The sequence below is a fragment of the Anopheles moucheti genome, chromosome X (genome assembly GCF_943734755.1).
Source record: "Anopheles moucheti chromosome X, idAnoMoucSN_F20_07, whole genome shotgun sequence".
NCBI classification, from domain to species: Eukaryota; Metazoa; Arthropoda; class Insecta; order Diptera; family Culicidae; genus Anopheles; species Anopheles moucheti.
The window spans coordinates 9,297,997-9,323,496 of NC_069142.1; the positions used below are offsets into that span (position 1 = coordinate 9,297,997).

Sequence of the window (25,500 nt, forward strand, 5' to 3'; positions counted from 1 at the left end):
CGAGTATCTGCATCTGGCAGAAGAGTGGTGGGTTTGAGGAAGGCTGTTTTACTTATCTGACGTTCGTCCCCCACCTTCAGAATGTCTTGGATATATAGGATATCCAACAACCTAGACGTACTTCGGGACATTTGACTCTTTCTTTTGCCATCCCAAAGATCTTTCCTAGTTACGAGGTGCGAGGGGGAAATTCTAAATGTATCACACTCCATTTTCGATAGGTTTGCGATTATGAACCTCCGACAGGGGCAAGTTGAACGGTTTCCAACCCAGCAGCAGCAGCAGCAGAAGCAGCCAAGACGCGGACAGGTACCGAGCGTAGTCGATAACGTGGCAGTAGCTGTGTGCTAGTGCGATGGTGCTCAGCACGGAGTGGTCCCAGGTGGAGATAATCGATCTGATCAACGATGGTAACGGGCTCGGGTTTATGCTTGTCGGTGGCCGCAGTACGGGCGTGGTGATCAAGGCGCTCATACCCGGCTCGGTCGCCGAGCGGGACGGTCGCCTGCAGAGCGGTGACCACGTGCTACAGATCGGGGACGTGAATCTGCGCGGGTTTAGCTCGGAACAAGTGGCGACCGTGTTGCGCCAGTCGGGCCAGCAGGTGCGGCTGATAGTGGCGCGCCCGGTCGAACCGACCTCGCCGGACTATCAGGCCCTCGCCAGCCATGCACCGATCATCCCCACGAAGATGCTCACCGATCCGGACGAGCTCGACCGAACGCTGCTCCAAACGGCCGGCTACACGTCCGGGGCCTTCCTGCAGCCGAGCGGCACGCTCGCCCCGACCGCCCTGGGGCTGCTGGCGGCAACAACGACAACCACCACCACCACCGGTGAACCGACGGCCGGCGGTGTCCTCTGCCCGACGCACATCGAAGTCGTCGCCGTCAACAACAGTCTCAACAGCAACGGCACGGTGGCCTCGCTGGAGTCCACGAACGGTGGCCCGATGGCACTCATTTCGCCCACCTCCATCGCGCTGCCTGCTCTGCCCCCGCACCAGCTCCACTGTCAAGCGATCTCGACCATCAACGCGCTGCTGGCGGACAATGGGGGCGAAGGGGTGACGAGCGAACCGCTCGGGACGCCCCAGTCACCGCAGTACAGCGAACTGGACGGTGCGCCGCCGGACACGCCCGAGACGGAAACGTACGAGGTCGAGCTGCGGAAGAATGTGTACGGACTCGGCATCACCGTGGCCGGATATGTCTGCGAGGAGGAGGACCTGTCCGGGATCTTTGTGAAGAGTATCATCGAGGGCAGTGCGGCGGAGATGAGCGGCAAGATAGCGATAAACGACCGGATCGTCGCCGTGGACAACCGCTCGCTGGCGGGGGTCACCAACCACCAGGCGGTGGAGATCCTGCGCAACACCGACATAGCGGTGCGACTCACCCTGGAGCGGTTTCTGCGTGGACGAAAGTACGAACATCTGCAGGTGGCACTCATCGACCCGATGGTACCGACGGCTGCCGCACAGACCAATGCCGCTGCCAACGTGTCAATGTCCTGTCACGCGGCCGGCGAGCGGGGACGAAGCAACGGCACAATACACACAACTTCCCATCCGAGCAGAGTTAGTAGTGGTGGCGATCTGGTCGGGATGGTGCTCTCACACTCGCAAACGCTCTCGCATTGCGCCTCGCAGTGTCAGTCGCAGCGGTGCTCGATCGTACAATCCCCATCGGCGACGACGCTCTCCATATGCCCTGCGCGGTCGGACGCCGACTCCATACTGACCGAGTGCGGCGCGTACGAGTGTGGTGGTATCGAGCCCGAGCTCGAATCGGGCACTACGTTTGACTCGAGCGTGTTCGCGTTGGAGAACGGTACTGAGGCACCACCGTCCGTGGATGAACTGCTGCTGGATGCCGAGGACGAACGCCGGAATGGTGCAGCGGATGCGCTGTACGCGAATGGGTCGGTGCTGGCGATGGCAATGGCGGCGACCACAACACCGCTAACGACCGCCGACAGTGACAGCTGTGATACGCGAACGGCACGGGGAACGGAACCGGACCCGGTGGTGCAGCGATGGTCACGCGAAGTACCCCACAGCCAGATCGTGGTGGCCGACATCCGCAAACTCGCCGGTCTTGGCATCAGCCTCGAGGGGACGGTCGAGGTGGAGGGCGGTGTTGAGGTGCGCCCGCATCACTACATCCGCTCGATCCTGGAGGATGGGCCGGTCGGACGTGACGGCCAGCTCAAGCCGGGCGACGAGCTGCTCCAGGTGAACGAGCACCGGCTCCAGGGCCTGAAGCACATCGAGGTGGTGAAAATACTGAAGGAGCTACCGGCACAGGTGCGCGTGATCTGTGCACGCGGCAGCTCACCCCCCACTGTGATCAACACGTCGCGCAATGCGGAAGCGTTCGAGGCGCGCAGCATACTGGCGGGCGGCCTGCAAAGTCTCCAGAGCCTGCAGGGCATCCTGACGAAGGCGCAGTCGGAGAGCTCGCTCTACACGTCCAGCACGGCCACGCTCACCGATCAGCAGCGTTCGAAGTCGGTGGAGCAGGTGTCCGGACTGGCGCTCTGGACGAACGAGGTGCTCTACTGCGACATCGAGAAGACGGAACGGGGCTTCGGCTTTTCGATACTCGACTACCAGGATCCGCTCGACACGGACGGCACGGTGATTGTGGTGCGCGGTCTCATACCGGGCGGTTCAGCGGAAACGACCAACTTCATCTTTCCCGGCGATCGGCTCGTGTCCGTCAACGGGCACAGCCTGCAGAACGCCACCCTGGATCAGGCGGTCAGCATACTGAAGGGCATACCGCTCGGCCCGGCCCGGATCGGATTGTGCCGGCCACTGTCAACGTCCGACAACAATCTGTCCTCCACACCGGAAACGCCTACCACCTAGCCAGGCCGGTAGCGAACCGCGCACCACCGTCACCCGGCGCCCTCTCCAATAATCTTCCAATGACCACGCACCACGGCGCTGCAAGATGGCGGGTAAACGCGGTAGCGGTTATGTGTCTCTAGACGACGGTTCAATCAAGCGAGTGCCTCTCGAGCAACCTTTTACCATGCCTATGCTCCCATTTTCTTGGTGTGTCCACCTTTGCCCAAAACGGATGTACGCCCCCTTTATAGATGCTAATTTATGTCTCCATCAATATTCATTCCCCCGACGACTCCGTCACCGTGTTCCTCGGTGAGCCCGCCCTCGCTCGGTTTGATTTGGGGATGATTTATGCGAGCGGCGTCACGACTTTTGCACAAGCGGGGAACTTTACATTCCAACGGCATGCAAAACGCATCTGCCAACCACACGCTGGTACGGGTTGTTTGAAGGTCGTGTGTACTCTTCAAACTCTCTCAAATCCCAAAATCCCAAGCAAGATATCGACAGCGGCGGTATGTTGCCGTAAAACGGCGAACAGCAATAACTGTAGTCATTAAACTATTCCAAGGGCTCCAAGGAATTGTGGAATTCTGTTGTTCTTAAAGGGCAATGTCGTAACATAATCGAAGTACAACCTATCGATACTCACACCGCCGTGTCTGTCGGATTTGGGTGGTTGCTCCACTTCACGCTACCAAGCATCGAATGTCCTGACTGCGTCCACAGTATACACCCCGGTTATAAATCAAGTGGAAGCTTCCACTCTTACTTCGGGGACCTGTCGTTTGGAGCGCAATAATTTGTTGACATTAGAGGGTGAGAGGAATGAGAAATAGACCAACAAAAAAAAACACATCTCCCATACCCGTGACCTATGTCGGGGTAGCCACTACGGAGCCTGGACCTTCATCCGTACTCCACCCCCTGCCCAGTAACCGAGAGAGGTCATTAATTTAAGGTGGTATTAAATTTACAGCCCCGTATCTTCGGGGCCCAGGTTTTTTGGCAGCCCCCGGTGTGACATCCGGACGTCCGGCTTTTGCGATAAATCGAAGCGTCACAGCGTACAAGGTTGCTGTCAACTGGTAAAATCCCCGCCCAACTGGAAAACGGCAACTGGAACAGCAACACCGCTGGATTGTTTTTGGCAAACCAGTTGGAAAACGAAATTCAATTATCATCTAATGTCAACAATAAATAACGCTCGCTATTCCGGCAGAGGGCGCTTTCACCCATGCCAACGATACTCTTACTTTGGGCCGCTCACCCGAAAGGTTCGTTAGAGATGCAGGCAGAACCCGAAATACGCTCTTATAGCGAACCGCTATAACCCGGCAAAAATGCGCGTATCTCGAATTTCCGTATAAGTCAAATTTGGGTGCAATTTCGTTTATACATCAACGTATAAGAGTCGACTTGTTTCACTCTATTTATTCAGCAAATCACCCGTTTTATATGACAATGGAGTGAGTTTTCGAACAAATTTTCACCTTTTGGCTATAAACTAACTCAGCTGTCAAAAGTTCCCAAACAACCGCATATCTCGAGGATTGCCTGTGCTGTCGAAACGATTGTGGATGCGGTAATGTTGAACCTCCCCCGAAAACTATTGTACGACCGTTTTGCGTTCCCACACCGATCCATTCTTCGTCCGCAACGCAGGGAGGAGTGTACAGCGGTGGTCTACTAAATCCTCTTACCAGAATACCGTATCTGCCAGCTAACCGTGCGGACAGCTATTGTGACGGAGCTTTAATGCCTCGGGTCATCGATGTAGATAAACATCAAGCCCCGTTGGGTTTGCGTTCATCCGTTCACCAGTCGCGAAATTTGAGCCTGCACGGGGGCTTTTGGTCCGGTCTCATTATCGGCGTCATCGCTATCGTTGCATTAGCGCTACCAAACACCAGCGCACCAGCTCAATCATACTCCATCCATCAAGCGGCCTAGTGCCTTCTCCCCAGTGGGCCGCACTCGTTCCCGGGAGTCGGATGACACCTCACTCGAGTGAACGATGAGTGATGAGCGTGTGGCGCTGCGAGGAAATTAGATAGGGGATGAAGGATGCCGGTACTGATTCTACTGCGAGCAACACTCTGACAGCTCTCCGAGCTTTTTGCAGCAACGGCTGGGCACGGTCAACTTTCCGCGTTGTACATGTCTTCCGCCTACCGGGTTTTGCTTTTCTTCGCCCACCGAGGCAGGTTGCCCGAATCTAATCGGCCTACCACATAGCACACGTACAGCTCCACTGCGGATGGTAGTAAATTAAGTCATATTGCACGTACTTGTACCTCCTGAGTGGTCGGGTTGAGCTTTTACTTTTACATCCCCGTCGCTGGGTCGGCTGGTATTGTGATAAAGCGCTGATCGATGAGTGTTCTCGAGGTGACGGAAATTCGTTACGCAGAAGAAGGAAAAAATAATAAAACAACCCACCCGGCGTTTGGGTTAACGCCGGGTGTTTGGAGTTGGCGTGTCTTGCATAACGTGCTCAAGAATGGCACTCTTCGACGTGCTGAAGATTGCACAACGAAACGCTACTCGAAACGGAACAACCGCTACCGGTTGTAGTCGCCGGCCATCCATCCTTGGAGCTGAGATGAGCTGAGTACCGTCCGCCTCTTCACCTTCACCGGTTGGTTCAATTCTGCTGAGGGCGCAGAAGCACTCGCACGTTCTTCCGAATATCGCTTTCCATTATCCGTCGCTATCGTCGTCTAATCAACAAGAATTCACCTCCAACAAAAATAAAACCCTTTCCGGGAAGGAAAAAACCTTCTCTACACGGCACGAATAAAAGAAATCCTCCCTCGCGCGCTTGTCTGAATTAGACGAGCACTAAAGCCAACAAAGCGTGTGTCATTTAACTGCTGAGAGGTGGCTCACAAAGCAGCAAAATTATATCGCATGCATGGCATATCTTCATAGTCTCCCGGGGCAGGTCTGCACACACGCATCTCCCGTGCGTATTACAGCACACACACACATACACGCATGCTAATGTGAAAACTGGTTACTGCCAGCCAGGAAGTGGTGTGTGGTGTGCATAAATTCCACGGCGAATTTCCGTTTGCGTGCGGAAGAGGTGAGCAGAATTTTCTCTCTACTCCCCCTCGCCCCCCCCATCGAGTGACGCAGTGGCACGGTGGTTCGGTAATAATGCTGGACCCATAAAACCGGGGGCCAACCCTGGCCAACCGGTCCCACACCGTTTGGTTTGGAACGTTTTTCAGCCCATTAGTGGAAGTGAAAGTGTAGACCTTTTGCTGCCTTCCGCTTTATCGGACTTTATCCCCACTCATCCCGTACCCGTTCTCGGGAGGAAGGGAGTGGAAAGGGAGGAGGGAGAGGGGGGGTTTACAAGGTGCACAAAAAAAGGCAACCAAAAACAAAGATGGCGATAGGCGTGTGTCGTTCGGTCGAGAACGAGCCGGAACTGATTCCATAAGAATTCTCCATCCCGGAACCCATCCGGCATATGCCGAAAGGTGAATAAAAAGGTGTATAGTGGAGGATGTTCACCATTACACCTCCTTTACCAAACTCGTCGTACGCCCCTCACCAAGCCCGGTGTGAACGAAATACTGATGGGCGCTTCAACACCGAAGCACGCCTAAAGTTAGGCAATGTGGTGTACTTGTCGGACGAAGGATGGAGGAAAAGTTGGTCCAAACTTTTGGTAACTCCCGCGCACTCCCTCCTGTCGGGAACAATCCACTCCAGGACGAAGAGTTACCGAGTAAGCGAGTTAGACAAACGTAAACTCCCGTAAGCTCATCAGCGTATATTCCAGATGACTGGCGTCCTGAACGTGGCAAGTGACAAGCTTCTGTGTGGCTGCAACTGTACACCGGCCCACTCCCGTCATATGTCCGGATGAGCTCCACACGCCCGGAGCTGTCAACAGGAATGGATTTGTTTCGCAAACACTACACTTTGCCACACATTAATGCAATAAGTTATCGTCGAAAAATGTGCCTAGACGTGACGGAATCGACAACGGCAGGATGTCACGACACTTGAGCTAATTTGTCTCGGTTGTTTTTTCACTCAAAGGTTTTCGCTTCTTTGGGAAGTTATTAACGAACACGCAGCAACTATTGAAGGTGCAGAGTTAAAGGCGAGATCACTTAAAGCCGGTGTAGTGTGCTTTGCTCCAAAGTCATTCGCCAGAATTGGAAAGTGTCCTAGCTGGCCTCAAAACCCTTACCGAATTCCCCAAGGTATCTCCACTCCAAAAGAAAATGAGTTCCCTTTTTTGTTCTCCGCTATTCTCCGACCAGAAGTTCACCCGAAAAACTGACAAAAGGGCCACCGGGAGCAAATAAGCAAACAGTCGTAAGTCGTAAGTCCCTTTTGTGCCCGCACATGGAGTCGGGGTATGTTGAAAGGTTTCACCCCGCCTCCACACACAGTATCCCACAGCTTCCCCATGTAGTAAAACAGCCGGCGGCGCTTTGCTGCGGTATAGTCTCTAGTCTGCAAAACAAATGTTAGCAAAAAGCACTCTAGCAATTTTTTTTTTGCTTGGTACGGCCAGGATTCGGCGATTCGGACTTTAATGTCCACGCAGATGCCGGTAATTTTACGCCGTCCACGGTATGTGTTGGTGCTTGCTGTGGTTTTGTGCAAGAACATATCCCGCCCCAAAGATGCATGCAGTACACCGCCCAGGGAGGTATCTCATCCGTTTCCGTTTTCGGGGTGGGCAAAAGAAACTTTGGGCAAAAGTTTTTTCCCCAAAGTCTTTGCGTAGCTTCGTCTCTTTCCTCAGATGTCAGACGTCTCATACGGGGATCCACGCTTTTTGGAAGTGGATCGTCTCAGGTTTTGGTAGAAGCGACAACCCCAAACGTGCGGTTGGGCCGTGGTGTACTTGTTATGATGAGCATGAAGCATCAGCGTACGGATGTTTTTGGTGCGCTGACACGCTGACTTCGACGGTTTATTTATGTCCTCCCGAGCACGGACTTCTCGGCAATATCTCCGAAATGGTGGAGAATTGACATATTTATTTAATACACCAAACTTTAGCTGCTGTAAAGTGGGGAGAGGGAGACGGAAAGAGCGATACAGGTAGGGAGGAAACAAGAACACGGCATTACGCAACAGTTTACACTAACTTTTCATTTAGAGATACCCGGAGCAGACGTTACGCTTCGGTGAAGTTGTCTTGTTCGGTTCCGCCACGCCAGCATAGCTGTTATTCTTGTTTTTGTGCTCGCACGCGTTCCGCGGTCGTTTATTTGCATTTTTCGGTAGATTTTAGCACAAGGCAGGCAAGGCTACGATACCCCCATGTGACCTCGCAAAACCGTACCTTCGTGCGTGTACGTTTCGCGTGTACCAACACCATCGCCCATATGGTACACCCCTGTTTTCGGGGGCTTTGGTGGAGGATCCGGTCGTTTGGTGTGCAACTTGTTGGACGTACGCCGGATCTGTGCGCCCGGAAGACTCTAGTGGCGGGGTGGCTACAGGAGGGCAGCAATTTTGCGGCAAGTCAGCATTTATTCTGGAGCAATAAATTTTCCCGCCAGGCAGGCGCGAATTTCATGACCTCGTTTATTCGGACAAGGGCAACTTCCAGCTTCTGTGCTGTGGAAGCTGTGCTATGGACGTTCGAAATTGGCCAAGCTGTTCACAATTACATTACGCTGAATTTTTTTATTGCTTTAGCTTGAGGGAGGGAGTTGGGGAGTGCACAGTCACACAAACCTTTACGGGAATTGGTCCGCGCGTACATGGGGGTCCATCCATTTTAAAACAATTCTTCGACCCCGGTGGCCATAAGCGCCATCTTGGGTTCGCCCACTCAGCCTGTTGGTGCTGTTTGGCACTGGCCGGCCAGTTGTATTGTATCAATTATTTCGCAGTCGCTTTCTGCGCCGGATGGAACAGCAACAAATGAAAGAACACAAACCGAACCAATCTCGCCGGTAGCTGGGAACAGCGGAGGAAGCACCAAGGAATGCAAATGGCGATGGAAACAAATACCCTACACGCACGCACCGCAACATTATGTGTGTGGTGATGAAAGCCTACCTAATAGATCGCCTTTTGTTTCAAATACGGTTGAATGCGCGGAGGATACCGCAGCCGAAACAATCTCCCATTCCAATATGGCGCCTCGTTGGCCACCGGCATGACTAGTGAAGCAGAGCCTGCCTTTTATCCTACCGTGACATAATATAATCCCAAAAGCACACACACACAAACACACATGCTATACACTCTTTAAACACACACACATACACACTAAAGGGAAAAGAAAACCTGCTTCATCATTTGCGGTGGAGGTGTTAAAAAATTCAACATCCTTCCGAAAAATATACTAAACCACTACCACACACACACACACCAACACCATGAGCTCGACGTTTCTGACAGTAGCGAGAGCAAGCGATAACGAGACAGTAAGAGAGAGAGAGAGAGAGCGAATAAAAAAATACAAAACCCAGCGCACAGACAATACACTATCAGCTCACAGCTCATCCACCTCAGTAACGAGGATATACATACATATTGGGCTAGTAAATCAACGCCACCTGATCGTGCAGCTACTGCAGGTATAAAACTTTGTCGTGCTTTGTTCCCCGTTTTTTAGATTAGATGGGCAGCGAACACACCGAAACAATCGCGAAAATGCGTACCACAAGCCTCCGAAACCCCGTTCCGCACGCCATGTCGTCCATTTTGTTGTGAACCTTTTGTACTATCGTGCTTCAGTTTGTACCGCAAGGCACAAGAGTGTCCTGTCATGTTCAGGGAATAGCGAGGACAAGAATAACAAAAAAAAGGAACGATGCAAAGATGTTGAATGCCCAGAACAAAGGCACACCAATCCATGACCAGCGCAAACAGTAGTGGTTTCACCGTACAATCGTTTTGCGGTTAAGATCGGTGTTTCTTTATTTGTGTTATTTTTCCTCCTCTCTCTCTCTTTCTTGCTGTTTAAATGTAACGCCACATATTGCACTGTGTCTGCCGTACATCGCACGGAAAACCCTGCAGGGTCCTGGACGTGCGATGGAACAATGGTCATAGTGGATAATCCACTCTTTAGTAATGGATATGGCAAGATGGCCGGAGCAGTACAACGACTGAGTCACTCACCCATGTTCCCATGAAGAGTTGGCTATCGGGACGTGGAAATTCACCAGTATTCCCGATGTCTGCAGCTTCTTCCACCTCAATGCCTTGTGGATTTCCCTCCGCCGTCTTCCTTCTCCCTCTGGTAATGGATATGCCAAGATGGCCGGGGCAGTACACTAAGACTGAGTCAATCTCCTAAATACCAAGACCAGCGGCTATCCGGATGTGGATTGCCCTCACTCAAAATGCTTCATAAAAGATTTGTCTCAACAGCACACTTCTACTTAATCTTCTTAATGTGAAAGACAAACGTCTGTAACCCGTTTCGGGGATGGAGAGGCTACTGTCACTATTCCGAAATGCAACGTTTTAGTGCAGAATGCCTGGTTGGGTAGAAGGTTTGGAAGAATCCATCAAATTGTGTCATGTATGCATCTTTAATTGAATTGGTTGGTTGCAGTAGGACCAATTCCTGGTAATTGTTTGGTTCGGTTCATGTTACCCTGTACGCTCCACAGCCGCTTTACTGACGTCATCCGAGCGAATCAGCTAGAATGGCTAGAAATAGGGCAATTCCAAAACGGCCTCTGCCGGAAAACCATCCCCAGTGCCAGTATTGCTCCCTGATTGGATAGCAAAAAAAAAATACTGGTTACCGCTTAAACTCACTCCGCACTCCTTGTACGTGCCCGTTCGATTGTGGAGGAGTCGGTGGCACTCACCAAAAAATAAACTGGAAAGATGCAAATTTGAATAAAAATTCCCAAGCGTTCCGTGTAGCACCGCTGCTAAAACCACTGCTCAGTCGACCGGAAATACAACTCGGGACCTCAAACCCGTGTACGGGATGTGAAAACATTGAGGGTAGAATGAGAAGAAAGCAAAACAAAAAAAAAATAACGCAGAAAAAGCTGCTCCTTCCTTTGCCGCACGTAAACGTACGCAACTAACGCTACCGAAATGCGGATTGCCGCGTTTCGGGCGTATATATATTTTTCGGTCGCTTCTCGTTATATCAACGCACCCGCCTGCCTATTTCCTTCGGTTGATATTGATCAATCAGAAAGCATCTGGCACGATTGTGCGAAAACAGGGAACTAAATGGAACCGCGGGATAGAAAACACATTTATTCCACCTCGGCCCGCAATGTCCAAAGGATTTGTTACAGTTTTTTTGTCTTACTTGTTACTTGTGTTTTTTGTTGCCAAATGTCGTTTTGCTACCAATTTCACCTGCCTGGTGTAATCGCGTGAAGTAATCGATATATACGAGCTATTTTGCTTTTAGTGCTATTACCATCATGCGTTATCGTTTTGTGTCGCCATTTGCTTTTTTTTTCGTTTTGTTTGTTTGCCGCCATTCGGTTGCACTTTAGTAATGAACTCTAGGTCAGCGACACACTGAGAGCAAATAATTAAATGCATGGGTTACGGTCACTGCCTAGCAACGGTAGGATCGTACAATACACTCAACACCATATTCGCGGTTTATCTCGCTGGAAACGTCCTGTTTATTATTTTTTTGTTGTGCTTTCTACATCTCTTTGTGTACGGTGAATGAACGATGCACTACACAACGGTCGCACATTTTGAACCTTTGGTCGGACAGAGAAATATTGTCCGATCGGACAAATGGAACAATTTTTTTTAAATGTTATGACGCGAAGAAAAATAATCTCCTAAAGCCTTTATGTTTTAATGTCATCGTACGCGCACAACCTGGATACCATAATTTATCCAGTGAGGCATGAAATCGAAAATGGCTGCCACTGTACAATTATTCTCCTTATAGCGACCACCGTTTTGCCTGCACCGGCAACGGATGGTTGCCTTTTCCTTCTCATCGAAATGAAATTATTTTCTACTTTCTTTATGATTATTTTTCTTGCGCTGTTTTTTTTTTGCCAGTGATATTTTGTTGTCGGCTCAGTTGTCTCGCTAAAATGGTAGCAATTAACATTTTTATCGATTTTTGTCCCATAACCTGATCCTTGACATTCAACGGTTGGCGGGATACGGGACGACAAAACGACGGTTAGACGGTCGTAAAGGGGTTGGTTGTAAATGATTTCTTACCGTTTTGATTCGATCCCATTGACCTGGTTTTGGAGTGTGTGTAGGGAAGGGATTTCCTGCGATATCCATTTCCTTTAAAAGGGTTCCCTTTTGTTTTGCTCTAAAAACGACAGCTTGATTGAACTTGAGAAACACTGGAGAAAACCGAACCGACATTTATAAAATGAACAATAACAGAAAAAAAACCCATTGCCTAAAGGTTCTGATGCGAAATTGATAAAGAAGAAAAGAAATGCATAAAAACATTAAATCAGGCACATGATAAAATATCACACAAAAAGAGAAACAAATACGAAAACATTAAAGTAAGAATAAAAAACTAAAATGAAGTGAAAAAATCTCATAAAAGAACAAGCAAAAGTGTGTTAGGGAGAGAAAGAGAGAGACAGGGAGAAAAACAAAAGAAAGATAAAAATTAAACAACAGAAAACCAAACAAACCCACTTACAAACGTTTTCCACCATTCTAGGAATAGTGAAACCAATCCCCATCTTTAAACGAGACGTGCTAGATGTAAATGCGTCCTTTTTCATAATATCATATTTATATCTTCCTAAAACGAGACTAGCAGCGGCCTTTGGCAAACATATAAAAACGAAAAGCGTATAGTGACACGGGATTAAGCCTCCAGTGAACGATAGGTCGGAGAGAAAGAGGATCAGGATGAAATGAGAACGCAAGAGGCGCGGTTTTGCTTTCTCGGCACGGGCACAAACATTGGAACGGTTCTGTACTTTATAGATATTTCTATTATTCTCCAAAAAGAAAACAAAAAAAAACAACTACACACTGTGACGATCTAAGTAAGTAGGACTAATTAAGAATTGCAAGCTAATCACGCCGACGAGTGTAAGTAACTATTTTATCGAAATTATTAGGAAAACGAATAGAGCGTTATGGACGCAAGAAAACAAGGGTGGAAGTGGATAGCTCAAACGCACGAGAGGGAGGAAAAATACACACACACACACACACACACACATTATACACACAACCCTGTTGATGGTTGTTGTAAAAGTAGACCAGCAAGCCGTTACTAAAGCCATTTTGCTGTGCGATTAGCATAACTTCATGGGACATGGGTGTCCCGCGGATTGCATAGTTTTTGGGGCATATTTTATTTTTGAACCAACCCCTAACAGGTATGCAATCCGCAAGACGTACCATCTGTTTTACTCCGGAAAGCCGCTTTAATAGCTCGTTTGTTCTGGTTTTTGCAATGCTAACTTGCTGAGAAGTACCGAAGCGTCATTCTACGCTCCCAAGCACGACAGAAAGCGTACTAATGCTTAGAAAAAAAAAACAAAATACAAAACTACAGCGACGGATTAGCGATGGTTAGTTAGCACGGTGAGTAAACACACTTAGCTGCTCTGTTTCAGTCAATGACGCACATAATTTTAGGAACTGATCCAAGGTGTATATATACTACAATATGCACATTTTTTACAAAATGGCTTTTTATGTTGTTTGTTGTGATTTCCGCATGTATGCAGAATAAAAAAAAACACAAATATTTTTCATTTGGTTATAATGAAACAAGATTAAATCTTACTCAAGTAACAATTACGGGCAGTACCTAATGTGGTTTTTCTGTCTGACTGATTTTTTTTCTTGAACATAAACCAACGCACATTACCCTGCAGATGTTGTACTATAGTGCATTGCTGGTAGGCTGTAGACCGTGAAAAGGATTCTATTATATCGTATTATCCTTTTTTTTTTAAAGCCACGCCTGAAACACTGAAAACAAAATAGAATAAAGTGTATTTACTCCGCTCAAAAAGGTGTATGCGCCTGAAAGTATGCTATGTGGTTTTATTGTTACCACTTATCGAGTAATATGAGATCACGGACTAGTCATTCGGCCAAATGCAGTCAAACGTGCCCCGTACACGTGAGAGAAACGAACCAAACCTAGCGAATTGCATACCTTACGGCGTTTTCACGTTCGCCTCGTGTAATTTGTTTCTCAAAGGCGCAACACACTTATGGCAAACAAATTCTATCCCAATGCCTGCTCGCTGGTTGTTTATGCTTGCTTTCTGTACGTTGGTAAGCAGGTGAGGTGATTGTGTTATACATTTTGGCAGCAAGAATTATCTGCTAAAATGCTAATCAAAACAGACGCGGGCGTATTGCCCCAGCAGGGAAGAATATCAAGCTACAACAGCTAAGTGAAAACAGTAGTGGTAATAACTAAAATCACACGCAACAATTAAATTAAGACGAGTGAAATGGATAGAAAGCGACACAATAATCATTAGGGCGTTTATCCTTTCTGCACCGGAAAACTATCCCTTTGAAAAGAGCGAAAACCCCGTATCTTATCGCTTCTTGTAAATGTTTACATGGCGGCAAGCCTAACACCCACACCTACACACAAACACACATACTAACTCAGCGCATGTATTCGGTGACCAGTAAGCCAGTGCACAACACAACAATCTTGTGATAATCAGTGAGTGTTCGTTACTCCTTGTTTAAGCAGCAGCGGGAGAAAAAGGACGCGTAGTAGTAAGGCTTAAGGCGGTTGGAGGCGATTAATCGACAAAATATAATAAACCAAAAAACACGTTAAACAAGCTTTCGGTATTGCGTTAGTGTCCGTTTATGCTGATTTGATTTGGTTGTTTAGATATATAGCGAGAGTGCGTATGCGTATCGTTTGTTTGACGATACTTGACTGTAATGTGATGCTACTGTTTGTACTCTAATCAACGCACCAACTCCTTTAAGTGTTTCGGTCCGGTCGGAGCACTAAGGTAGCACCAGGGCGAGAAAAGAAGTGCTCCAGCGCAGAAATGAAAAGGGCGGATGGCGGGTGGAACCGGTTTGACATATCACATCTAACTGAAGAAGAAACAACAACAAAAAATCACACACAAAAACAACAGCTAACAAACGCACTCTCTTGTGACAGAGTGAAAAAGTGAACAAAAATCCGCAAAACAGCAAAACATTGATTTATGTTCATAATTTGCTAGCTAAAATAATTTTAAAAATGGATTCATCTAATAGCGAGAAAAGAAAACAAAACCGCAAGTACAGTTTCCGCATAGATATGCCTACATAACAATAAGTGGAAACTCAAGCGAAAGAGAACCAATTAATCAATGAAGATAACACACAATATAGGAAAATATAAGCAAACCCGAACGAACCAATAACTATATTCCAAAACACCATTCTCTTTGATTAATTTCAGCAAAGTGTGAATTATGTTATGCAAAGCGATAAAAAAGTAAAGGGATATGATAATTAAAGGCAAATTATAAACACGTTCATAACATAAGAAAACTCATATAGTTACACTGTTTTTTGTTTGTAACGAATAGAAACATTTAAAATGTTATTTCTTGGATTTTTTAAATTCTTAAGAATAAAATTACATTCACGGTCACGAGAATCATAGCCTTTGCTCGTTTCTTTACTTTTTTGTTTGTGAATACTTAAGTAAGAAACGTCACAATATAAATGCAAATGAAAACAATTACTAAAGTACCCGGTGGTGAACTCACATGTTCGATGAGCGTAACTGTTCCGATTGCTGGTCCCAAAAAAAAACAAAAGAATGCAAGTTTTAATAAATTGTTCATTAGCAAATACAACAAACCCAAACGCTAAAACGAACGATCAAAGTGGAACAAGTCGCTGTTACCATCCCGCAGCTCAGTGAAAAAAGGCAACAGCTCACAAGATATTCCTAATATTGTAATCCTTATTCATAGTTTGTAATATAATAGACAAAAGAAAGACGACTGTTGGATCTTCAGGAATAAAAGAAATGTTTCAAAATAAACAAACAAAAAAACGATCCAAAGGTGCAGAATAAAATACAAAATGGACGAAGTGAATGCTAGAAAATCAATCGATCGTTGCTTAGTTAGGAATGGTTTGTTTGTTTCTAATTTTCTGTTCATGTTTAGTTATAATGCAAACGTCATGCAAAAGAAAATATATCTATATACAATGTTACTTCCTTTTCCTTCCACCCACCATCGGGTTCAAGGTGGTATGTGTGGTTGCATTGTATGAGGCGAATACAAAACACTACACCTCCAACGTGCGGTTAATGCGCAAGCCGCAAGTTTTTAAGCACCCAAACACATTCGAGAACCAAGTAGCGGTCGCCCAGAACCAAAAAAAGTAGAATGGTTGAGAGGAGAATCATTGAGACAAAACAAAATGTGAGTGTGAAAAAAAAACAAAAGAAACACAAATATATCATGTGCATGCATTAACATTAACTAGACCACAAGCATCAAAAATGAAGGCAAAGATGAAAAATATGTGGAAAACGAACCAAAACTTCTTAAACAAATCTTAAACCACTACAAGAAAAAAAAAGTTAGTTGTAAAACAGAGTGAAGAAAAAAACAAAAATAACAAACAAAACAAAAAACACTCAACCGCTTAAAATCAATGGCACACACAGAAGAGAAAATAAAGTTGATAATAAGAGTTGATAATCACACCATAGATAAAACGTTAGCAACTTTGAGGAAAGAGAAATGAAAGAGAAAGAGAGAAAGAGATAGAGAGAGAGAGAGAGAGAGAGAGAGAGAGAGAGAAATGATAGACAAAATGGTTAGCAAAGGTGGGCAGTGTGTTAACACTTCATTAAATTCTATTCATCTCTAGTATCCTTAATGCCCTCACTACGCCGAACAAAACGTTGTACACCTCTCTTTCTCTTTCGCTCTATAATATATTACATATACATACTTAAACACGACGTACACCGTTCACCATATATTCCCACACATCCGCGATGTGATGTAACACTTGCACATTACTGCGTCCCCTTCAAAAAAAAAACAAACCAAGCAGCAACAATACAAAAATCACATTACCAAAAAAAAGGACACCCACAAAACCACACACACGCAAAATAATAATAAACAAAAAAAGAGAACAACCAACAATTCTAGAGCGCAATTTTGTCCTAAAAACGCGACCCATTAATGTTGCGCGATCGAAGAGGAACGCATGGATGGAAAAGTTATAAAAATAGTGAAAAATAAGAATTTAATTAAATGGATCAACAAACAAAAAACCAAAAACAAAAAACAAACAAATCAGAACGAAAATTGGTTAGTTGTACCAACACGGGGTTTCATTGTTTTCGAAAAGAGTGTCCGAAAAAACCATTTAGCAACAGATAAGGCTGAGTAATGCAACGTTTCATCTACACTGTCGGCGTAATTTCATGTGACACGCATTGTGGGATGCTGGAAAAGGGCAGGAGTTTAATGGATGCGGGCGTGAACCACTAGTGGTGGTGTGCTGAAACGCTTCTCACGCTTATCAAGCACGATTGGGTCGGTTTGCTTTTATGGCGGACTGTAAATGGTGTGTGGTAAGGCGTACGAAAAACCCGGAGCCCACATTGTAAAAGCTCCGATTGTAACGCCAATTGGTAAAGTGGGCAGAGGAATGACTGCGGGACCGTGGCACCCTGTATTGGTCGTCTAAATGCGACAGATGGCTGTGAAATATGTTGCTTTGTTGGAGTACCTCCAGGACTTCCAGGAGATGAGACATTCAGTCTACATGGATCCTTATTTTCACCCTCACACTCAAGCTTGTTCGCGCTCGAATCGAAACGCTCCAAATAGTGAACAAATGTGTTTAACTAGCTGCTCTCCATCTCCCAGAAACTCCCAACCAAAGCATGAAATCCCATTCTTGTATTGAAAGAAACTTCCCAGCCATGATGGTAAGTAAACGGTGCAACTTTACAGCAAAAGTTATAAACGATACCCATTTCATCGACCACTCAGTTGGTTGCCTCACAGAAAAAGAAAGAAAGAAAGAAAGAAAAACAAAACAATGAGGCGCTAGCATATTACAGTCTGTTCCCAAATATTAAGAGTGTTAAATTATCTTTTATGATGCCGCTTCCTTACCACTCCGGTACCAAGCGCCAGGCCGCAGCACAGTGTCCGAACAGCCTCAACGCAGTCCCCTGTTTATTTTCGCTCTGCTCCCGCACAGTAATGACTCGGTGGGGAGAACATTTAATCGCATCCTTATCGCACCGAACCAGAAGGTAGATGTAAAAGTGTCGGAAAACCCAAAGATACATAAGGTAATCAAGGTAAGGTTTGCCGTGGTCGGAAGATATCGTCGAGGGTATGGTGGAGGGAATAATGCTACGGCGGAAGCAAAACAAGGCACAGAACCAAGAGAGCACGCATTAAATATAGATTTAGAACCGGGTACAGCACGGAAGATTGATTCCCCCGGTAGCGGTACACACAGATTGAGTGTGATTTGTAGAATTAGCGAAGTAAAATACCCCGTGAGATTAATTTCATTTATTTACGTTATTGTGAAAAGGCGTTCATACTTGGACAGCGCTAAAAACAAAGAGTTTGCACCACAAGGTAGACTATGCACTGCGGATTGCATACCGTCAGGCGGAGTATGTTATGGATGTATGCAACACGCATTACGCACAAAGTGATTCGTATTACCGTTGCACACTTTATTCCTTCTTGCCTTTGGTATGCTCCTTCGTGGATGTTTCACTCAACCCAACCGCATCGAGCGAAGCTTCATACAAACGCCCAGCCAATTCGTCATCTTTCGCCAGGTCAGACATCTCCACACGTTCACAATCACTATTGACGGGCATCAAAAATTAAAACACTCGTTAGCGAACAGGTGTTGTGGAGGCCACGGGGTAAACACTTACTTGAAGAAGTCCCCGTTGCAGCTGGCCAGCTCTGGGTCCGTTACGAGGCGAACGATGGTGTGAGCGCCCTGTGCAGGACTCTTCATGAAGAGCCACATCCAGGGAAAGGTGAGCACCTTCGCGAACAGTGCCTTCATGATGGGTGAGTGCCGCAGATGGCCGGTACCTCGGACCAACCCGGGCGAGCAGCAGTTGACGGTGGTTTGATGCCCCTCTGTCTGGAGCTTCTTCGCCAGCACCCTGCTCGCCAACACGATGGCCAGTTTCGAGTGGGCGAAAGCATCCCGGCCGCTCTGCGTAAGCTGACGTACATTGAGTGGGTCGTCACGGTCGACGATCTTGGCGGCAGTGTACCCATGGGCGGATACGTTCACCACGCGGCCACCGTACGGCGACCGACCCAGCTGTGGTCGAAGTAGCTGCGTTAGCAAGAAGTGGGACAGGTAGTTACACTGCAGATGTTGCTCGTATCCATCCACGGTGCGTCCGCCCGGTTGGAAAATGACTCCGGCACAGTTTATCAGTGCGTCCACCGTCGGATGGTGCGCCTGCACCTGACGCACAAACCTCCGCACACTGTCGAATGAGCGCAGATCCAGCACGAACACCTCGCACGTATAGTCTGGCGCTTCTCGGCGGAGCAGCTCGCGCAACGCATCACCCTGCTCAGTGCTGCGACAGGCCAGCACCAAACATCTCGCTTTCCGTCGTGCCAACTCCCGGCATACTTCACGTCCGATGCCTCCGGACGCTCCCGTCACCACGATTACTCGATCCGGGATGGTGTTGCCATTCGGGCAGGGCTGTCCACCCATGTACGTCCTGCACACGCACCCGGGAGAGAAACGCAGGAGCGCAATGTAGGGTTGATTGAAGGATCGAACATCGAACGATCTGACCACCCATCACCACTCACCTGACAGTGCCGATCACGAACACGATACCGGCTATTATAAAAGGCCACCAGCTGGCAAATGGGTCTGCCTCGGTCAGTGCCTTTTTTATCTCATCCATACCGTCCACAGTGCACGAGGTTAAAGCCCAAACTACCACCAATATTCAAAAAAAAAACCCCCGAACGAAATTCACTCGCACGCGTTTGTTCCGTTTTAGCGTTCAGCAATAGAATGATTCGGGAAACAACGTCACACATAACGCACCGAACTGTTGCAGATGATGACTGTTGCAACGGAAAGGTTTCAATTGTCCCTACCGGAAGTGATTAATTTGAAGCTCACTCGTACCACCGAATCAGGGCAGCAGTGAGCAGAGATTACATCGGGTCAATGGACTAGATATTTGTTTTGAGCTGAGCAGGCGGCTACAAAGCATCCCGAATTCTAGTTTAATATCTGGCAACGTAATACTAGTTGTTTTAACATCCCTTAACCGAAGAATAATTTCCAAACATTATTGGCTTCAAATGGCACTTCAAATTTGGATTTTGGTGAATGAAAACAATCAATAACATTCGATTTAATGCCTTAAATGTTCAAACCATCTTTAATTGTTAATCCAATGCATATACATTGCATTTTAAAATACCGTTAAACACGAAAATAGTTAAAGAACAAATTAAAGAAGCAAAACCAACTGGTGCTCGATTTATCTGCTCGACATTGTTGCACTCTGCTCGACGTTTCAAATCAGTGCAGAAGACACAGCCACACGGAGAATCTTTATTTCTGCTTTTAGTTCTTCACTAGCGCTTGATGAAAATAGGCTTCCATCGCGATAAGTACTACAAACAATTAAATTATTCACAAACAAAAAAACAACTATTTTATCAGAGAAGGTGTTGTAGAGATTTTGTTTGATTTTTACTTTCATAATTTATATTTTACAACTACTTCTTATCAAGTAGTAATAGTTTGATAATACGATGAAAGGCGTCTTATTGGAATTATTAATAAATCAGCAGTAATAGTAAAACTAGCCCGATACATCGATCCGGAAAACTGTGAATTCAAATTAAATGATTGTATTTGTGTGATGACAGCTGACAGTTGAGTGAAATGAGCCCATTTGATAGCTGCTCTGCTCTGTGTATTGTGTAGTCAGTGCACGAGATCATAACGGGAGGTGAAGAAAATAACATAAGCATAAGCAACATAAGTTCACCGACTCGAAGCATAAAAGACTAGATATATGACACTGGATAGTCAGAATAGAGAAAGAAGCCCGTAAATTGTGGGAGTTTACACAAGAGTCGAAACAAGCACACGTGGATAGATCCATTCTCGTAAAAAGAAGCAGGATTAACAGACCGGGCAAGAACGTTGAAAAGCAGGAACAAACCATGGCACCGACGAGTAATTTTGAGCTTTCCGATATTGTCACAATCAACATATCCAACTCACAAAATGATACTGTATCGTTCGAACGGAAATACAGCCGGACGTTGAAGATCTACGAGTTTAAGGTGAGTCACTGCTTCGTCTGGGCGATGCTCTCTCCCTGTCCCTGTTCCATCCGCACCATCTGCTAACAAAGGATCGATTGTATCCCTTCAGGCGAAGCTGGAACCAATTACCGGTGGGAATGCTGGTACAATGCGGCTCGAACTGTACAGTGGGGAAAGATTGGTGTCGAAGCTGGACGATGATAGCCAACCGTTGGGTAAATATCCGGTCGAGGATGGTATGCGAGTGCACGTTGTCGATCAGTTCCAGTGCATCCAGGAGAATGTGCCGAAGTTCGAGCTGTCGCAGGAAGAGTACGACAAGAAGGCGGACAGTTTGCGCAGCTTTCTGAAGAAAAACAAACTCGGCAAATACAACGAGGACGAGATGGCCAAACAGGAAGAGGAACGGAAGCGACAAGAGGAGGAAGATAGCCGTAAGCTCGACGCCACTACCATCGGGGCCCGATGCCGGGTGACGGCGAAAAACAATCCGATCCGGCTCGGTACCGTCATGTACAAGGGTCCGCTGGATGGGAAACCGGGCGTATTCATCGGTGTCAAGTTTGACGAACCCCTCGGAGTGAACGATGGCAGCGTGAACGGCAAACGATACTTCGACTGTGGACCGAAGTATGGCAGCTTCGTCGCACCGAAAGCGGTCGAGGTGGGCGATTTTCCACCGGAAGAGTTTTCCCTCGATGATGAGCTGTAAAAGCCAGCCAGATGGATGTTCCAGCGATTCTTTTCGCCATTCCAATGCAGTGTGTATGTGTGTTTGTGCTTGTGCACGCTTTGCTAAAGTGATATAATGATGGAGAATAGAAGAAACAGGAATCAGAATCATTTGAATCGAGTGCATTTTGTCTCTCTTGTAGCTAACCTTTCATGCACTTTCGTTTCTATTTTATAGCATACGTTGTAAAACGTTCTACATTGTCACTATGTAACGCTAATTTGTTCTTTTTCAAATAAAAATGAATAACCCTAAGCATACACCTGCTCTTCGAAGAACAAAACCGAAGCTTCTAGATGGCAAACAATAGGAAAGCTGAATTAAATTAATTTAAACAATCTTTTGTTGCAGTACAACACAGCCAAAGGAATGGTAACTTGTACTTATTTGTACTTAATGGTAACTTATGTATTTGCAAGCAAAAAGGAGAAAAGCTTTTCAGTAGAAAGGCAATTCCAAAATCGTAGGAAAATCGTTTCAATCTATTGCACAATACATTTCATCCATCTTGGGATCTTCGACTCCCAATTTGAGTGACTCATCACAGAAGATTCATGTCGTATTAAGCATATCATTAGAGATTACTTCGTCTATGTTATCAACGATGAGTTTTTCCACATTCAAAGTGACCCTGAAGAAGGTTTTCCTCATGCGAAATAATTCTCAGGTCTACAAAAGTTTGACAATACTGGTGTGGCTCAACTGTGGTAAGCTATTGAAATGTTCAAATGATACATTTCCTTTAAAATATGCTACAGAATTTCTTAACTTGAATATCCAAACAAGTGCTAATTATTTAATTCATTTGTTTTAAATTAAAATCAACAATTTCTCGATACGAATCATAGTTCTCAAACTGTCAAAATGTCCGCATCAGCTTTCATGTACTTCATGATCTAACCTTGACAACCGAACTACACACACTCTTTGACATTTAAAGTTTTTGTGGTGGCAGCTTGATATCTTGCATTCTACGTGATTGTTGCCACTCGTGCTCGTGAAATATTTTTGCTTTCGAAGCTATTTTATGGTGTAAATAACATGCAGGTAAGAATTGGGATTTCATTCGCAATAGATTCCCTTTATGTGCGCCTTTACACTGTGCCGTCTGGACTAATTGCTAATTGTTTTCCATCAACATTCGCAAGGAATTACAGGAGAAATCGCTACCGATCAAAACGGGATCATCGCGCGGTGTATCGAGGGTGCTGGACAAACTGCGAGCTTCCATTGAGTCGAAAAACTTCTACGAAGCACATCAGATGTACCGCACGCTTTACTTTCGGTATGTGTCGCAGGGGAAATATGACGACGTGTTGGAACTGCTGTACGACGGTGCGCTGACGATGCTAGAGCACGAACAATTCAGCAGTGGTGCAGATCTCGGTCTGTTAATTATACAAACACTCGAAAAGGCTGGCATTACCGCTGGATGTAGCGAGCAATGGATGAAGCGGCTTACAGAGCTGATTGGCAAAATTAAACCAACTATTGTCGATCGGGAAACGTTGCTCGTGAGTATAAAACTCGTCACAGGCAGCGACGGTAATACGCAATTACTTACCATATTATCCATTGCAGGAAAAGGCAATGAAATGGAGCGGTTCGCTCGTGATGTCCCCGACCGGGCATCCACTGATGCACCAGCTGTACGCGCAGATACTTTATCGGGAGGGTGATCTGATTCACGCCCGTCATCACTTCGCCCTGGCGAGGGACGGTACCAGTTGCGGGTTTCTGCTGATCGAAATCAGCCGCACGAAGGGTTTCACCAGCGAGATCGATTTGTTCGTCGCCCATATTGTACTGCAGCAGCTTGCACTGAAGGAACCGGCGGTTGCTGCGGATACGTTTGCAACGTACTGTAAATTTCACACGGGCATCGCCTGTACCGATCCACCGTTCGCCTTTCCGCTGCTGAACTTTCTCTTTTTTCTGCTGCAACTGGTCGAGCAGAACAATCGCAAGTATGTGACGTTCATGGCGCTCTGCGAGCTGTACAAACCGTCGCTCGAGCGGGATCCGTCCTACGAAAAGTATCTGCAGAAGATAGGTGTTAAATACTTTGACGGCAGCAGGTTTGAGCAGCGGAACATTATCTTTAGTGATTTAATTCAGCAGTTTTTTATCGACATGGAAGAGGGCGAACTAGAGGAGAGCACGACCGTGCATGGAGACGTTGATTAATTGTGATCAGAATTGCGTAGAATCGCGTAGGTCTAGAAGGGGAGCCGAATGAGAAGGTGAGTTAATTATATTATTATTTTTTTTGCGTTCGCTAGTGAGTGTCGGAGGTCGGACGACAGGCGCAGTTGTACAGCGTCCGACAAAACAATAGGACCACCCCCTAATGTTATCTTCAAGCCGTTGAAATGCCTTCATAAATGCGACGGAATCATGCGGAGGAATAAAAAAAATTCGATTGATTTTATCTCACGGATGAAGGCATTTCAACAGCTTAAAGATAACATTGAGAGATGGTCCTATTATCTTGTCCGACACTGTATATGATTCAAATATATGCAGTTTCCGTACGGGTGGGAAGTAGGTAATGTAGTAACGATTATAATAGAACCAATTAAGAACGGAAAATGAGCTTCGTATCGCGAGTAGTACTAAACAACTACAGCCAACAGCAAACGATAAACACAAGGGAGTTAGCAATTGCGAAGCAAGGGAGTACATTATTCGAGCGACAACACATGTCCCAAGAATTTATCAATTTCATTTGTTCAGTTTATTCGAAAAAGATTTTCTTCTACATCTCGGCAAGAGATCAAAGTATGTTTTGCAGATTTACATAGCGGGCAGTCATGAAGACGTGGGTAGTAGACTAACCGCGCGTACAAGAAAGAGATAAGCTTTCGCTATTGTCTAAAACTTCTAACCATGTGAGCAACACATTAAATATTACAATAAGTTGTGTCGTAAATTTAGCATGCTCTGTAAAGCTTCTGTTCGATAACGAGTATAGCAGCTCGTCTAAATTACTCCGCATACGTTTCCCGCGTACATCAATGTATGAAGATAAACATGGTGTATCGTTTGTGATATAGCTAATATTGTTTTGCAACGGTTCCAACAGTCGGATAAGATACGGATGGCAAATATCTACTCGCCCGCAATATAAACCTGGTACATATGTACACACAAACTTTCGGATCCAATAGTCCTAACAAAGTAGGATCGTAACGATTTTGCAATGGAAACGATTGTTTGAGTGATAACGGTGATACGTAAACACAGCTGCATAGCTATGGATAACTTTAACTCATCCGAATCACGTGTTGTAACACAGTCTTTATTTATCTGCAATAAAAAGAAACACACGGTACTCATATAAATCCTTGTTCCTAAATGTTGTGTATCCTGAAGTTAAAAATAATTCTTGAGTAATAAATTCAAGTCAATCATTGTAACAGTTCCGTCGCAAGGCAAGCTAAGGCTTGTTTCTTGGCGAAGTATTCTCGAATCGAAGATGTCTATTACGCAGCGCATTTTGTGACTGTTTTGCCGCAAGTTAACAATTTGAACCATTTTTTTTAACCAGAGTAGTAAGAACCAGAGATAAACAACCAAAATACCGCCATTGCATAGTTTCAGGCGATGTGAACACAAAACAACAG

General features: G+C 46.2%; 4 protein-coding genes across 4 annotated transcripts; 3 read left to right on the forward strand and 1 right to left on the reverse strand.

Moving 5' to 3' along the window:
- The first annotated feature begins 355 nt into the window (after nucleotides 1–355).
- LOC128307229 (patj homolog) lies at nucleotides 356–2,963 on the forward strand. The gene has a single exon (XM_053044984.1). The coding sequence runs from the start codon at nucleotides 356–358 to the stop codon at nucleotides 2,873–2,875; it is 2,520 nt and encodes an 839-aa protein (XP_052900944.1). The 3' UTR covers nucleotides 2,876–2,963.
- A 15,385-nt stretch (nucleotides 2,964–18,348) lies between these two features.
- Nucleotides 18,349–19,751, reverse strand: LOC128307196 (retinol dehydrogenase 13). The gene is made up of 3 exons (XM_053044934.1): nucleotides 19,654–19,751; nucleotides 18,738–19,559; nucleotides 18,349–18,663 (listed from the first exon to the last, which is right to left on the reverse strand). The coding sequence occupies exons 1-3, from the start codon at nucleotides 19,749–19,751 to the stop codon at nucleotides 18,528–18,530; spliced, it is 1,056 nt and encodes a 351-aa protein (XP_052900894.1). The 3' UTR covers nucleotides 18,349–18,527.
- Nucleotides 19,752–20,781: 1,030 nt separating this feature from the next.
- Nucleotides 20,782–22,121, forward strand: LOC128307020 (tubulin-folding cofactor B-like). Its single transcript, XM_053044728.1, has 2 exons — nucleotides 20,782–21,159; nucleotides 21,251–22,121. Exons 1-2 carry the CDS (start codon nucleotides 21,037–21,039, stop codon nucleotides 21,851–21,853), a joined length of 726 nt encoding a protein of 241 aa, XP_052900688.1. The 5' UTR covers nucleotides 20,782–21,036; the 3' UTR covers nucleotides 21,854–22,121.
- A 703-nt stretch (nucleotides 22,122–22,824) lies between these two features.
- On the forward strand, nucleotides 22,825–25,200 carry LOC128306885 (Golgi to ER traffic protein 4 homolog). Its single transcript, XM_053044522.1, has 3 exons — nucleotides 22,825–22,921; nucleotides 23,023–23,388; nucleotides 23,456–25,200. The coding sequence occupies exons 1-3, from the start codon at nucleotides 22,916–22,918 to the stop codon at nucleotides 24,059–24,061; spliced, it is 978 nt and encodes a 325-aa protein (XP_052900482.1). The 5' UTR covers nucleotides 22,825–22,915; the 3' UTR covers nucleotides 24,062–25,200.
- Nucleotides 25,201–25,500: the final 300 nt, after the last annotated feature.

What these genes read in the sequence shown, in the direction of transcription:
- LOC128307020 (XM_053044728.1), top strand. Translation starts at nt 21,037, where the DNA reads ATGGCACCGACGAGTAATTTTGAGCTTTCCGATATTGTCACAATCAAC. An exon ending in TGAAGATCTACGAGTTTAAG is followed by an intron (nt 21,160 to 21,250) that starts GTGAGTCACTGC and finishes GTATCCCTTCAG; the next exon opens with GCGAAGCTGGAACCAATTAC.
- LOC128307229 (XM_053044984.1), top strand. Translation starts at nt 356, where the DNA reads ATGGTGCTCAGCACGGAGTGGTCCCAGGTGGAGATAATCGATCTGATC.
- LOC128306885 (XM_053044522.1), top strand. An exon ending in TCGATCGGGAAACGTTGCTC is followed by an intron (nt 23,389 to 23,455) that starts GTGAGTATAAAA and finishes TATCCATTGCAG; the next exon opens with GAAAAGGCAATGAAATGGAG.
- LOC128307196 (XM_053044934.1), bottom strand. Translation starts at nt 19,751, where the DNA reads ATGGATGAGATAAAAAAGGCACTGACCGAGGCAGACCCATTTGCCAGC. An exon ending in TTCGTGATCGGCACTGTCAG is followed by an intron (nt 19,560 to 19,653) that starts GTGAGTGGTGAT and finishes GTGCGTGTGCAG; the next exon opens with GACGTACATGGGTGGACAGC. An exon ending in TGCAACGGGGACTTCTTCAA is followed by an intron (nt 18,664 to 18,737) that starts GTAAGTGTTTAC and finishes GCCCGTCAATAG; the next exon opens with TGATTGTGAACGTGTGGAGA.